The sequence below is a fragment of the Brachycentrus maculatus genome, unplaced genomic scaffold (assembly GCF_059751285.1).
Source record: "Brachycentrus maculatus isolate JH-2025_06_01 unplaced genomic scaffold, ASM5975128v1 h1tg000513l, whole genome shotgun sequence".
Taxonomy (NCBI): domain Eukaryota; kingdom Metazoa; phylum Arthropoda; class Insecta; order Trichoptera; family Brachycentridae; genus Brachycentrus; species Brachycentrus maculatus.
Window position 1 is genome coordinate 270,652 of NW_028281259.1, and position 16,010 is coordinate 286,661.

The window sequence follows — 16,010 nt, forward strand, 5'->3', positions numbered from 1 at the left end:
ATTTGAGACTTCTCCCTTCCCGATGTTGTGTACCTAGTACACATTTCTTTTAATAACTATGATATCTCTATAAATAAAATAAATACAAGGCTAAGATTTTAAGTATTCCTCCATAACATATTAACGCATTCATTTAAAAAATAATATTAATAATAATCAGAATATATCGGGTACATCGGAGGTATTTTGTGAATATCGGAAACAAATTCGCGTATAAACAGCGCGTGAAGAGTGTGCGGGAACCGCGACAATATATTCGCATCTTACTCTTTCACACTTACACTGTGCAAGCGTGAGGAGCTCAAAGCTCAATGTTCTCTGGCTAGCGGCAGTAGCTCTTGGGCTCCCGACAAGAGTGGACCTACGCTTGTTCCGTGAGCGTTGCCACATGATTTTTTAATTTTTTCAGCAAATAAATCTAAATTATTATAATTTTTGACTTCAGTTATAATTAATTAAGGGGATTAGCTTTGTATGTCCGTATTTTTCTGATTTAAAATGGCTAATTTTTTTTGTGTAGTGACTACCCAACACCGGGAAGCGCGTTTTATTTTAGCACCGGAAGGGAAAGGTTAAGTGATCACTTTTACACAGTATATAAATGATGGGCGAGATTTTTTAAAAATATCTCAACATAGACGAAGAAGAATGTGAATATCTTGGGATTGACAGGCTTCCGACTTGTCATTGGCTGGTTTCAGTAGTTATATAGTAGTAGTAGATTTCTCAACATAGGCATAGAAGAATGTGAAAGTCTTGGGATTCACAGGGCTTCTGATTTATCATTGGCTGGTTAAAAGATCACATTACAGAGTAGTCAAACTTTTAACTAGATTTTTTTGTAAATATTTTAACATAGAAGAAGCACAATGTGAATGTCTTCGCATTTACAGGGCTTTCGACCTGTCCTTGGCTTAAGTAATCACCTTATACAAAATATAAACGGTGATCCGTTGGATCACCTTTACTAGACTTTTTACTGGAGATATTTTATAAATATCTTAAAATAGACGAAGAAGAATGTGAAAGTCTCGGGATTCACAGGCTTCCGACTTGTCATTGGCTGGTTTGATCACTTTACATAGATTATAAACGGTGATCTTACATTTACAGGGCATCCGACCTGCATAGATTATGCAGTTTTATACAATGTATAAAGTGATTAACTTTTGACAGGTCGTAAGCCCTTGCATTTGCCCAGACTTCTATTTTCTTCTTCATCTGTGTTGAGATGTCAGTAAAAATCTTATACGCTAGTATTGTTTGAAGTAACCTTCGAATGTCGCGTACGCTGCTCTATCGATAGAGTTTAGCAATCCGTTAACATGGTCGAGAAATAGAATATTCAGCTGGATACTGCGAGTACGGGTATGCTACCCTGAGCGCCCTAGCCAGCGCTGCTATTTTCCCTTACAACAATTTTAATTTTCCCTCCTCCATTTCCTTTTCCATATAACTGTAACCATCACCGTAAGCTCCGTCACTCACGTCATCCATACCCCATAAAATATGTTAATCCTCACCCAAATTGTCTGATAACCTTACCTTATATCATAGACTACCGGTTTCGGAATGTACCCTTCTCTTCGTCAGGACAATCACAACTACTGAGTGAATTTTTATTTGGAATCACCGAATAAGTGACTCTGAAATATAGCTACGGCTTATGCAACACCTCTTATCATGGCCCTATTTAGGCTCCTTTGACTAAGTTTTGCAGCATATTTCTGAAAATAATAGGTTTTCTTTTTTTTTTAAACTAACTTATTAACTATCACGCCGCTTTCTGCAGGGGTAGGCAGTGAGAGAGAACGGCGTGAAGGTTAGTTAGTTGGTTAAGCATTTTAAACTTTGTGGTATGGCAGTATAACACTCTCTCTATGAATGATAAAGTTGTGTAAGACCACTTAAAAAGCGAATGCTGCATGATAAAGTTGTGTAACACCACTTTAAACTTGAACGATGAGTAATAACTTTGTGTAATACCACTTAAAAAGTGACTATGAATGATAACGTTGTGTAATACATGTTAAAAAGTGAACGATGAATGATAACTTTTGTAATACCACTTAAAAGCGAACGATGAATGACAACTTTGTGGAATATCACTTAAAAAGCGAACGACGAATGATGACATCGTGTTATACAACTTTAAAAAGTGAGCGATGAATCATAATTTTGTGTAATATAACTTAAAAATAGAACGATGAATGATAAGAAAAATTAATGAAAAACATTTTTTAATATCCAGATGATGTGCTTCTGTTTTAGGCTTAAGGGCGCATACTCAAAGATCCACAAGTTCACCGACGTCATATCCTACTTTTCCACGCAGCGATGGGCCTTCAGGAACAAGAATGTGCACGAACTGAACAAAGGTTTGACCGAGGAAGACCGGAAGTTGTTCTATTTCGACATCTCGAAGCTCAACTGGGACCACTACTTGTACACATATATGCGCGGAGTGCGCCTCTACCTAGTCAAGGACTCGTTCGATACCGTGCCGGCCGCTAGGAAGAAATATTTTTTGTTAAAATCGGCTCACTACAGTGTCATTATGATGTTAATCATATCGTCAATGTATGTTTTGTGGCGTTTTATAAATGCATTTATATAAATCGATAATTATATAAACTATCACGAAAAATTGAAAAATATATTGTATATATGTCGCTCACTCCTTTCAACAACGTCATATATTTTTAATCGTCATTTTTCAGTTGTGCATGTTTTCGGAATGCCCAGAAAATGTACTATATCCCAGCAAAAGCGGCATATTTTAAACTTAATATTTACCTTAACAACGATATATATTAAAAATCAACAATTTTCAGTTGTGCATGTTTTCCTAATGCCCAGAAAATGTACTATATCCCAGCAAAAGCGGCATATTTTTAACTTAGTATTTACCCGCTACAGGGCAGAAAGTGTTGTTTTTGCATTTTGAAGAAAAGGTATTGTTTAATTATTTATTTAAGTTAACTAAATATTTTTTAAATGGAGAAAAAAGCTTCAGGTTTTACCTAAAAATATCTGTTGCACACCAAAAAGTTTAATAAGTGGCTTAATGTTTATTTTTTAACACATTTTATTATATTTTAAAATTTTAAAAACGATATCCTGAAAAATCAATTTTTCTGATATATGACGTTGTTGAAAGGAGTGAGCGATGTTTATATGCGTATTTTTAAAAAATATTTTTTTTTAATATCAAAAGCAATAAAGATAAATTATTAGTTATCGGTTCGAATAATCTCCAAATTCGCCCCCATAATTAGCCCCTTTAATTGTCTTCTTCTTCTTTTTCTCTTGTCCGCCTCCGTAGTGTAATGGTTAGTGTGCTCGGCTACCGTTCTGGAGGACCCGGGTTCGATTCCCAAGGGGGGTAAAATAAATATGAGTGATTTTTTCACTGTAATATTTATTCAATAAAACCCTGGACTGGTACCTGAAGCGGAGGGTTGATCACCTTTCCTTCATGTGTAAACGATCAAGATAACACTGCGTTTATGTGACGCAGTGCCCTATGCACCACTGGGGTGCGGATAAGGGTTTTATTATTTTATTATTATTCTTTTTCTAGATCCTAAGGATCCGCTTGTAACTCTTGTGATGTTGAATTTGTCAAAAAATGGTAGAATACCATTTTTTATTAATATCTCTTATAGTGTCTAAATAGATACGAATTAAAACATTTTTTTAAGTAGCTATTTAAAAAATATCGCCCACTCATTTTCGCCCCCCTCCCTTTCGAACTTTTTCCATTTCGCCCCCTCAGCTATTTATTAAAATTTTTAATCGTGTAAAAACATGTCTTTACTTATTATTTTTTTCAAAATTAACTATGCCGAAAATTACTCCTCCTGAATTCAGTTACCATAATTTCGTTCATAATTCATCTAATGGTAAAATACATATTTATTGAATATATATATATATATATATATATATATATATATATATATATATATATATATATATATATATATATATATATATTTATAAAAAAACCCGCAAAGTCTCTAAAAAGTAGAGACTTTGCGGGTTATTCCTTTAAAAAAATGTTCTGATACTTTTAATAAAACATTATTTTTACTGTTGTTTTTTATTTTTTAATTTACTGAGGTAAGTGTATATTTTTTCATCAATATATTCATAACTGCTTCATCTTCATCGTCTTCTTCCTTCTTATAGATCCTAGCATCTGCTTCAATCCGTTATCCGTCTCTTGTGACGTGGACTGGCAGCTGTCACGCCATCGCTTTGTAGGTCTTCCAGGTGGTCTTCCGACAGGGTTCTCTTGAAGACCAATTCGGGCCAGTCTATTATCTTGCATTCTATCGACATGGGCATTCCAGAATCGTCTTCGCTGTCTTCCCCATCTGACTATATCCTCCGTACTACATTTTCCCAAATTCCATGTTCCTTGATATTCGATCTCTTGACGTGTTTCTGGTTATGCACCTAAATGTCCAAATTTCTGGCTGTACCAGCTCTGGTCTCTGTCCCATATGTGGCAATCTGTCATATATATATATATATATATATATATATATATATATATATATATATATATATATATATATATATATATATATATATATATATATATATATATATATAATATATTATATATGTATATAATATATTATTGTCATATATATTATAACACATCGCTCACTCCTTTCAAGAACGTCATAAATCAAAATTCGTAAATTTTCAGTTATACATGTTTTCGGAATGCCCAGAAAATTTACTATATCCCAGCAGAAGCGGCATATTTTTAACTTAATATTTACCCGCCACAGGGCAGAAAGTGTTGTTTTTGCATTTTGAAGAAAAGGCACTGTTTAATTATTTTTTAAAATAAACAAAATATTTTTCAAATGGAGAAAAAACCTTCAGGTTTTACTTAAAAAGATCTGTTGCACAGTAAAAAGTTCAGTAATTGGCTTGATATTTATTTTTAATGCATTGTATTATATTTTTAAACTTTAAAAACGTTCTCCTGAAAAATCGAGTTTTTTGATTTATGACGTTCTTGAAAGGAGTGAGCGACATGTCTTGTATATTTTTACTTTGCTTCTTATTTTAATAACAAAACGCCAATACCATATTAAATTACCTCTTAAAAAGTTAACGATAAATGAAATTATACAACTGTTGTATTACACAGCTTAAAAAGGGAACGATGAATGATAACTTTGTGTAATACATTTTAAAAAGGGAACGATAAATAATAACGTTGTGGAATACCACTTCAAAAGCGATGTCTTCATTTTTGAAGTGCTTAGAAGAGATTTGGTTCTGGCTGTGTCTACTCTGGTCTTTGTCCCATATGTGGCAATCGGTCTCACACAAGTCTTGTATATTTTTACTTTGCTTCTTATTTAAATAACAAAACGCTAATACCATATTAAATTACCACTTAAAAAGTGAACGATGAATGATAACTTTGTGTAATACCACTTAAAAAGTGAACGATGAATGATAATTTTGTGTAATACCACTTAAAAAGCGATGTCCTCATTTCTGAAGTGCTCTTTCCTTTTTCTATTGGAACATCTACCACACATGGTTTTTTCCACATCTTTCGATGGAATTGATCCTAGGACGATTGCGTGGCAGATCAAACGCGCTAACCACGGAGTTGCGGACGCGGAATCAATATTGGCACGCAAATAAACTTCGTATTTGCAGAGGATGATAGCATTTAGAGGTTTTGGCACTTAGTCAACATTTTAAATGGTAATCTTTTCTTGTACTTAGATGCCTCGACTGTTCGTAGCCTGAAATAAAACGCTAATTAAATCGTATGTGATATATCGCTCACTCCTTCCAACAACGTCATATATCAAAAACTTGATTTTTCAGAAGATCGTTTTTAAAGTTTGAAAATGTAATAAAATATATTAAAAATAAATATCAAGCCACTAATTGAACTTTTTACTGTGCAACAGATCTTTTTAGGTAAAACCTGAATGTTTTTTTTTCCATTTGAAAAATATTTTGTATATTTAAAAAATAATTAAACAATACCTTTTATTAAAAATGCAAAAACAGCACTTTCTGCCCTGTAGCGGGTAAATATTAAGTTAAAAATGTGTCGCTTTTGCTGGGATATAGTACATTTTTAGGGCATTCCGAAAACATGCACAGCTGAAAATTTAAGATTTTTGATATATGACGTTGTTGAAAGGAGTGAGCGATATCAGGTGTTTCCATTTCATGTTCTTTTATCTTCATTGGTTTACTTCTATTCTCTCTGCCTACCGCTGCGGGAAAACTACGTGATGTTTAGTTAGTTGTATTGATTTGATATTACTCAGGACTGGTACATGAAACGCACGGCTTTCCAAACTTAAAGCACAGTAAGGGACATTTTTTTGTAAATGTTTTTTGCATTTTTGAACTAAGTAGATTTTTATTATTTTTTTACATCTCATCAAAGATGAAGAAGAATATGGAAGTCTGGGCATTTACGGGGCTGACGACCGTCATAGGCTGGTTTAAGTGATCACTTTACACACGTGTAACATTCACCAATTCTACCCATTATTGACAGCCACACTACCCAAATTCTTGGAAGTTCTATATATAAATATAAACCAATTTTGAAATATTATTCTTGAATCCCTAGAACTTCACTAGAGACATCTATTGGTGAGATAAAAAGAAGCTTTTTATCAAGCAAAAACTCTTTTATTAGTATGAGGTCCGAATCCTGGATTATAATCACACACATCGCTCACTCCTTTCAAGAACGTCATAAATCAAAAATCGTCAATTTTCAGTTGTGCACGTTTTCGGAATGCCCATAAAATGTACCCTATCCCAGCAAAAGAAGCATATTTTAAATTAATATTTACCCGCTACAGTGCAGAAAGCGTTGCTTTTGCATTTTGAAGAAAAGGTATTGTTTAGCTATTTTTTAAAAATATAATAAACATTTTTCAGATGGAGAAAAAACATTCAGGTTTTACCTAAAAAGATCTGTTACACAGTAAAAAGTACAATAAGTGGCTTTATATTCATTTTTAATACATTGTGTTATATTCTTAAACTTTAAAAACGTTCTCGTGAAAAATCAAGTTTTTTGATTTTTGACGTTCTTGAAAGGAGTGAGCGACATGAGAAACGCCAGAAAACATAATTTTCATTTTATTATTTAAGCTTATAATTTGACCAGATAATTTATTTACAACATTTTGAGTGTCCAAATACTTGTTCGCAAAATCTGGATTATCTTCAGTTACAGGAGTTGTTTTCATATTATTTTTGACAAAGATGGTGACATCTCATTAGAGACAATCCAGATTTTGTGAACACACTCAATTTGGACACACTCAAAATGTTGTAAGTAGATTCTACTTAGTCCAAAAATGCAAAAAATGTATTAAAAAAAATATGTCCCCTACTGTGTTTTATGTTTGGACAGCCGCGCAGGGCTGATCACCTTTTATTCATGTATTCAATGATAGTGATATGACTTGGTCAGGAATGACGATGTGAGGAGAAGACCTCAACAGCCCCTCATACTGGAAGCCCTGGAGAGGAGAAGGTGGACATGGTTGGGACATGTTCCTAGAATGCCACCTGAGGGCATCAACCCCTCGTGTCTCTTCTTCCAACCCCGAGGATTCCATTGACGGCCATTCACCGACTATACTCAACTGGATTGACCTAGGAGGAAGCCAAGGAGATGGCGTGTGACAGAGTGACTTGGAGACGTCTCGTGTTGGCCATATGGCCAACACGAGACGTATGCTATGCATACGCTCCACCTATATAGCATATGTAGCATATGTAGCATATGTAGCATATGTAGCATATGTAGCATATGTAGCATATGCTCCACCTAGGGAGCATATGCTCCCTAGGTGGAGCATATGCTCCACCTAGGGAGCCATCATGGAAACATAAGAAGAAGAAGATTTAATAGTCAAGACAACACTGATTTTGCTGGACGATGCAGTACCCTAAGCACCACTAGGTGCGGTTAATGGACAGAAAAAGAAGATATATTACAATGGATTTGTAGGTTTCTCCAGACAATCAGTAATGGCAAATTTAATGAAAAAAGAAGATGTAATACAATGAACTTGGTTTACGAGTCAGATAGTGCCATAATACATGATGCAGTGCTCTATGCACCACTGAATTGGCAGTACAGCACATAGTAGCGTACATTAAAATATTTGTTCCCTTAAACATTCTTCCTCTCACCATTGTGCCCATCCAATGGTGCTAAGGGCACTGTTTTGTGTCTGTCTACTGTACTGGTCGGAGTTGTGGAGGCGTCTGTGTACCGGCCACCTGATCTGGTTGACTGACTGAACTAACTAGCTACTCTCTTTCACCAGAAACTTAGATACTTTTACAACATTTTGAGTGTGTCCAAATTGAGTGTGTTCACAAAATCTGGATTGTCTCCAATTACATCTTATCTTTGATGAGATGTCAAAAAATTATACTTAGAATCTTGGTAGTCGTTTAACAAACTTGTGTTAATTCAGATTGGCAGTTGACAGACACATTAAAATCTTCTTTTTCTTCCTCTTAAGTCTTCCACTATATCTTCCGTTCCCTTCTGTTTTCCAATTTCTTTCGGTCTGTTGCTGTTTGCAGTCAATGTCTTGCCCACATGTTGTCGGACCATCTTTTTTGAGGTCTTCCGACACCTCTTTTATTCTCCCAAGGTTTCAATCTTAAAAATTTTGGGCTCCATCTTGTCTCGCAACATGTCCCGCCCATTGCCACTTGAGTTCTGCCACACGATATCCTTGGTCCATGATATCCTTTGTTCTGGTACTGTTCCTGCTTTCTTCGTTTCTTACTTTATCCCTCAGGTTTAAACCAAGCATGGATCATTCCATGGATCGCTGTGTACATTTCAGCTGCTCTGCGTTTTTTTTGACAGAGCCTCTCATGGCTCCCATGTGTGTTAAAAGCTACTGAATGTCACTTCACAGTGAAATTGGGATACGATTTCGTTTTACTTTTTCATAAAATAAAATTGCTTTGCAAGAGAGGTCTGCCAGGAAGCCTAGATGCTTCTGTATTAGATCTGGGAATGCGGTGGGACAGATTTTAATGAACCTCGCTTATTATTATAGAGAAGGTCTATCAGGAAGCCTAGATGCTTCTGTATCAGGTCTGGGAATGCGGTGGGACAGCTCTCAATGTACCTCGCTTATTATTATAGAGAAGGTCTGTCAGGAAGCCTAGATGCTTCTGTATCAGGTCTGGGAATGCGGTGGGACAGCTCTCAATGTACCTCGCTTATTATTATAGAGAAGGTCTGTCAGGAAGCCTAGATGCTTCTGTATCAGGTCTGGGAATGCGGTGGGACAGCTCTCAATGTACCTCGCTTATTATTATAGAGAAGGTCTGTCAGGAAGCCTAGATGCTTCTGTATCAGGTCTGGGAATGCGGTGGGACAGCTCTCAATGTACCTCGCTTATTATTATAGAGAAGGTCTGTCAGGAAGCCTAAATGCTTCTGTATCAGATCTGGAAATGCGGTTGGGATGCTTTTGACGATGAATCGTACATAATGATCTATACTAACATGAAGGCAAGTCCTACGTTCCAGATTTTTGGATGAAGAGTGAATTATATTTGATGCGGTGATGTTAGTTTAGGTTTTTATGGCTGTCTGGAAAGGGAACTGAAGGAGGAATGTAGGAAGGAAGGTAAAGCAAACAGCGAAAATGGCTAGGGCGCTCGGAGTTTCACACCCCAAAACCATGTGCGGTATCTGTTCCAATGGTAATATAAGGAATTGATCCAAGACTGAGACAAGCATTATCCATCAAACTAAGGAAGGTGTGTTGAGATGGTTTGGGTATGTGGAACGAATGAGAAAAGAAAGTACAGTAAAACAAATTTATGATGTGTGGTGAACACAGGAACAGAGAAAAAACGAGGAAAAATTTGCATAATCAGGATAGGAGTCAGAATAATCGACGGGTATGAATGAGGAGACGGATGAATAAGGAAGAGGCGAAGATGGTTTCATGTGGTGTTCTGTTCTCTCTGCCTACGTCTGCGTGGAAGCGGCCAAGCCAACAAGCCAGATTGATTGTAATTATTATTCTTCTTCTTCTGTTAGTGTCATGTCAGGTCTCCCTAACGCAGACTATCACTTGGGAGCAATTATCCTTGTCTCGGGCAGCTCTTAACAGTCCTGATCCCCATCCAGTCTGGTATATTCCGGAGCCAGGAGATCTGCCTTCTGCCCACACCTCGTGGACCCTCCACTAGGTGCAATAGCTCGTACTTGTCTCCTCTCAGCACATGCCCCAGATAGGGCACCTGCCGGACCTTGATACCAGTCAGCAACTGTCTCCCTGCTCTTGCTCTTTGGAGCACATTTGCTGACCGTATCGATCCATGGGATGTGGCCACATTTGGTGTGCCTTTAGTCGGTTCATAGTATCAACAGACTTAAATCAATTTATTCAATAATTAATATATACATAACAAACTAACATTTAAGGCGTATAAGTTAAAAATACAAATTAAAAAGTATGTAAGAAGACTTTTATTTAAAGATGTAGAAGAATCCCACTTGGGAATACTCCCTCAGGCACATGGAACAGTGATATTGTTTAGCATAGTGGTAGCTCTTCCTACAGGCATAACCATCGGCAGGTTGGTCCTGTATATATGAATGTGAAACAATCTATGCCGACGCTATCTTTATCTAACTATCGGGAACATACAGACCGATGCTCCGGATAATTTCAGGATTATCCATCATACCGCGCAACAATAGATAGAAATACCTTATCAAATACACATTCCTTCTAGTCTCTGAACTATTGTAGCCAAGCATACCCTGGAGGAACTCAGTCAGGTAGAGCCAAGTTCTATGTAGGCAGAAAGCTGTCTTAGGTAACTATCGAGAGCACACTGGGAACATATGGAGATTGCTGATCTTTAGGGTCCACGATCCATCGGCGTGATTCAATAAGCTGGTAATTTTCTTCTTCGTTTTATTCCTCATTACTGCGGGTTGGACCCTTTTGGAAGCAATGACTCTTCTCCAGTTATCCCTCGACTGCGCTGCACGTAGCGCTCCAACCACCTTAACTCCATCGGTCCATCGTGTGGGGATCTTCCTCTCCTTCTCTTCCCCTCCAGGCTACCCATCACAACCGGTCGTTCCAGGCTATCCTCGTTGCCACACGCGCAACGTGTCCAAATAACTATTTCCGTCGGGTACAGACACTGGTCAGAGTCAAGCCATCCAAGTGTAGCTCCTGACGAATGGACTCGTTGGTGCGTCTAGCTGTCCATGGAATTCGGAGCATGCGCCTCCAACACCGCTTATTTTTCTCCTTTCTGCGTCTAAGCTGCTAATTAGATTGTTTTATTTTTACAGGTTGATCTCCGCGTACAAGAAAGTCCACAAGTTCTCTGAGGTCATCTCGTTCTTTTGCTCTACTACAAGATGGCGGTTCAAGAACAAGAACGTGAAGGATTTGAGCAAGACTCTGTCGCCCATCGACCGGTCCTTGTTCGACTTCGACATATCTCACCTCAACTGGGACGAGTTTGTGTACACGTACGTCAGAGGGATCCGAATCTACCTCCTGAAGGACCCTTTCGACACCGTGAAAGCTGCCAGGAAGAGGAATAACTGGCTCAATCTCCTGCACTATGCGGTAGTGGCAGTTATCACCATTTTGCTATTTCAATTTCTTTGGTACTTTATCCAGATCTTCATGTAATATAATATCCCATAATTTAAAACCAACTGACTAACCATGGCACCATTTCCCTACATAGATAGGCAGAGGGAATAGTTCCGACTCCTGACCTGACCATGCAAAGTTTCCATCGTTCTTCCTCTGTTACTATTTTCAATTACATACGCTTCTTAAATTTGTTTTGCTGTTCTTTCCTCACTCATTGGTTCCACATGTCCAAACCATCTCAACACACCTCCCTTAGTTTGCTGGATAGTGCTCATCTCAGCCTTGCACCCTTTCCTTATATCACCATTGGAACATCTACCATACATGGTCTTGCCGCACTGAGAGATGGCATCCCGACTGCATCCAGTCTACTCTCATCCTTCCCAAACCATCCCAACCCCCCTTCCTTAGTTTACTGGATAGTGCTCATCTCAGCCTTGCACCCTTTCCTTATATCACCATTGGAACATCTACCATACATGGTCTTGCCGCACTGAGAGATGGCATCCCGACTACATCCAGTCTACTCTCATCCTTCCCAAACCATCCCAACCCGCCTTCCTTAGTTTGCTGGATAGAGCTCATCTCAGCCTTGCACCCTTTCCTTATATCACCATTGGAACATCTACCATACATGGTCTTGCCGCACTGAGAGATGGCATTCCGGCTGCATCCAGTCTACTTTCTTTATATCGTCATATAATCTCAACACACACCTTTCTTAACTTTGTATATATATATTTATATATATATATATATATATATATATATATATATATATATATATATATATATATATATATATATATATATATATATATATATATATATACACACATAGGTTAAAACTGTATGTTTGTTCAATAAAGAAATTTAATCGAGGAATAATGTTTTATTACATTTTAAATAATAACCTTTTACTAACTAAGACATTAATTTTTTAACCCAATTGGAAAAAATATATTATGTCCTCTGCTCCACATACTGTTGTAATAGTTACGAATGACAAAAATGTAAGCATAGATTTTAAATAAATAATACTGATGATGAAAAAATGTCGAATAACATCCGACATGGGACCTAAGAGGAAAGAATGTCGAATGAGATTCCACATTGGACCAGTTTAGTTTGGTTTAGTTTAGTTTAGTTTTGTCCATCTCCGTAGTGTAATGGTCAGCACGCTCGGCTACCGTTCTGGAGGTCCCGGGTTCGATTCCCAAGGGGGGTAAAATAAATGTAAGTGATTTTTTCACTGCACTATTTATTCAATATTACCCTGGACTGGTACCTAATGCGGAGGGCTGATCACCTTTCCTTCATGTGTAAACGATCAAGATAACACTGCGTTTGTATTACGCAGTGCCATATGCACCATAGGGGTGCGGATAAGGGTTTTATTATTATTATTATTATTATTATTATTATTATTTATTCAATATTACCCTGGACTGGTACCTAATGCGGAGGGCTGATCACCTTTCCTTCATGTGTAAACGATCAAGATAACACTGCGTTTGTATTACGCAGTGCCTTATGCACCATAGGGGTGCGGATAAGGGTTTTATTATTATTATTATTATTATTTATTCAATATTACCCTGGACTGGTACCTAATGCGGAGGGCTGATCACCTTTCCTTCATGTGTAAACGATCAAGATAACACTGCGTTTGTATTACGCAGTGCCCTATGCACCATTGGGATGCGGATAAGGGTTTTATTATTATTATTATTTATTCAATATTACCCTGGACTGGTACCTAATGCGGAGGGCTGATCACCTTTCCTTCATGTGTAAACGATCAAGATAACACTGCGTTTGTATTACGCAGTGCCCTATGCACCATTGGGATGCGGATAAGGGTTTTATTATTTATTATTAGTTTAGTTTAGTTTAGTTTAGTTTCATAGCCTATGCCTACTCGTGGCTGGATTTATTCTTTATGTTTAAAGTTACTATAATTTCATGTAATGTCGTTTTGAAGAGGAAGACGTTAACCACATATTCTTTGTTTGCCCAATAAATGACAAAATGCCAAATTTTTTAAAATCTCTGGCCCCGCTTATTCCCCTCCCTACAGATATCCATCTCATCCTGGCGAGCAGGAACCCACTTTTGTACAGACTGTTAGTTGTTTTTCTGAAATTAAATGGAATAAATTTATTTTACAACATTTTGAGTGTGTCCAAATACTTGTTAACAAAATCTGAATTATCTCCAATTACAGGAGTTATTTTCATGTTATTTTTTGACATCTCATCAAAGATGAAGAAGAATATGGAAGTCTGGGCATTTACGGGGCTGACGACCGTCATAGGCTGGTTTAAGTGATCACTTTACACACGTGTAACATTCACCAATTCTACCCATTATTGACAACCACACTACTCAAATTCTTGGATGTTCTATATATATGAACCAATTTAGAAACCTTGTTCTTGAATGATTAGAACTTCACTAGAGACATCTATTGGTGAGATGTAAAGAAGCTTTTTTACTAAGCAGAAACTCTTATATTAGTATGTGAGGTCCGAATCCTGGATTATAATCACACACATGAGAAACGCCAGAAAATACCATTTTCATTTTTATTATTAAGCTTATAATTTGATTAATTAATTTTTTTTCTGCTTAATAAAAAGCTTCTTTACATCTCACCAATAGATGTCTCTAGTGAAGTTCTAGTGATTCAAGAACAAGGTTTCTAAATTGGTTCATATATATAGAACTTCCAAGAATTTGAGTAGTGTGGTTGTCAATAATGGGTAGAATTGGTGAATGTTACACGTGTGTAAAGTGATGACTTCAACCAGCTCATAAATGTCCAGACTTCCATATTCTTCTTCATCTTTGATGAGATGTCAAAAAATAATGTGTATAAATTTATAGTTTATGTTTATAATTTATAGTCTATCATATTTTATAATAAAGAATTCAATTAACTTGACATTGGCAAATGCATTGTATTACATGTGCAACGCCATTTTATATTATTTTTTTTTATGTAATTCATGAGTGGAAATTCTAGGCAGAAACACTCGCCATCTCGCTAGAGGCGTGAGTTTATACATTTTATTGATTCTAAGTTAGCAGTGAAGTTACTAGGTGTATGATAGTTCTATGATTTTACCTGTGAATATAAATAACCCTATAACTACGATTAAAGAAGGGAAACAGAAGACAATACAGAATAAAAGGAAGTCAGAGAAGAAGTGGATGTTTTATGATGGAAATTGATTTAAAAAATACAAGTCAAAATGTTGTAAATAATTTATCTGGTCAAATTATAAGTTAAAATGATAAAAATGAAAATAAAATGATATTTTCTGGCGTTTCTCATATCGCTCACTCCTTTCAAGAACGTCATAAATCAAAAAACTTGATTTTTCAGGAGAACGTTTTTAAAGTTGAAAAATATAATACAATGTATTGAAAATAAATATGAAGCCACCTACTGAACTTTTTACTGTGCAACATATCTTTTTAAGTAAAACCTGAAGGTTTTTTCTCCATTTGAAAAATAATTATTACATTAAAAAAAATAATTAAACAATACCTTTTCTTCAAAATGCAAATACAACACTTTCTGCCCTGTAGCGGGTAAATATTGAGTTTAAAATATGCCGCTTTTGCTGGGATATGGTACATTTTCTATGCATTCCGAAAACATGCACAACTGAAAATTGTCGATTTTTGATTTATGACGTCCTTGAAAGGAGTGAGCGATATGTGTGATTACCTATAATCCAGGATTCGGACCTCACATACTAATAAAAGAGTTTCTGCTCAATAAAAAGCTTCTTTTCATCTCACCAATAGATGTCTCTAGTGAAGTTCTAGTGATTTAAAAACAATATTTCGAAATTGGTTCTAGTATAAAAATAGAACTTTTTAGAATTTGAGTAGTGTGGTTGTCAACAATGGGTAGAATTGGTGAATGTTACACGTGTGTAAAGTGATCACTTAAACCAGCCTAATGTTTAAAAAAAAGTTATGAGGCGAATGTAGTTGAAGTGAAAGCAGAGGATGACCGAAGAAAACTTGGGATGATTTAGTAGTTTCAAATACTTTGCGTGTTTAGGGTCAGGAGTTGAAATAATCGGCAGGTATGTATGAGGAGATGCGTTTGCAATACAGATTGGTATAGCGTTCTAATCTCTCAACCTACCCCTGCAGGAAGCTGTGCGATAGCTAGATAGCTAATTAGTTTTTAAATTACTTGGTTTCTGATCTCTGGCAACCCTGGCCAGTTCAACAGTGGAAGAGGTGTCGGACTGAAAAGAGTCGCGCGCGTTTATTTTAGTAC

The 16,010-nt window shown here is 36.5% G+C and overlaps 1 protein-coding gene across 2 annotated transcripts in view; it reads left to right on the forward strand.

Annotated features, from left to right (window-relative positions):
- Window positions 1–12,420, forward strand: part of LOC148301828 (fatty acyl-CoA reductase wat-like) — a 44,618-nt gene extending 32,198 nt beyond the window's left edge. The window contains exon 12 of one of the 2 annotated variants that reach the window (XM_088272625.1): window positions 11,389–12,420. In XM_088272625.1, the coding sequence (XP_088128751.1) occupies window positions 11,389–11,737 (349 nt within the window). In that variant the 3' untranslated portion in view covers window positions 11,738–12,420. Of the gene's footprint in view, window positions 1–2,271; window positions 3,892–11,388 lie in introns of those variants that run through there. The other variant, XM_088272626.1, reaches the window with a different exon arrangement.
- Window positions 12,421–16,010: the final 3,590 nt, after the last annotated feature.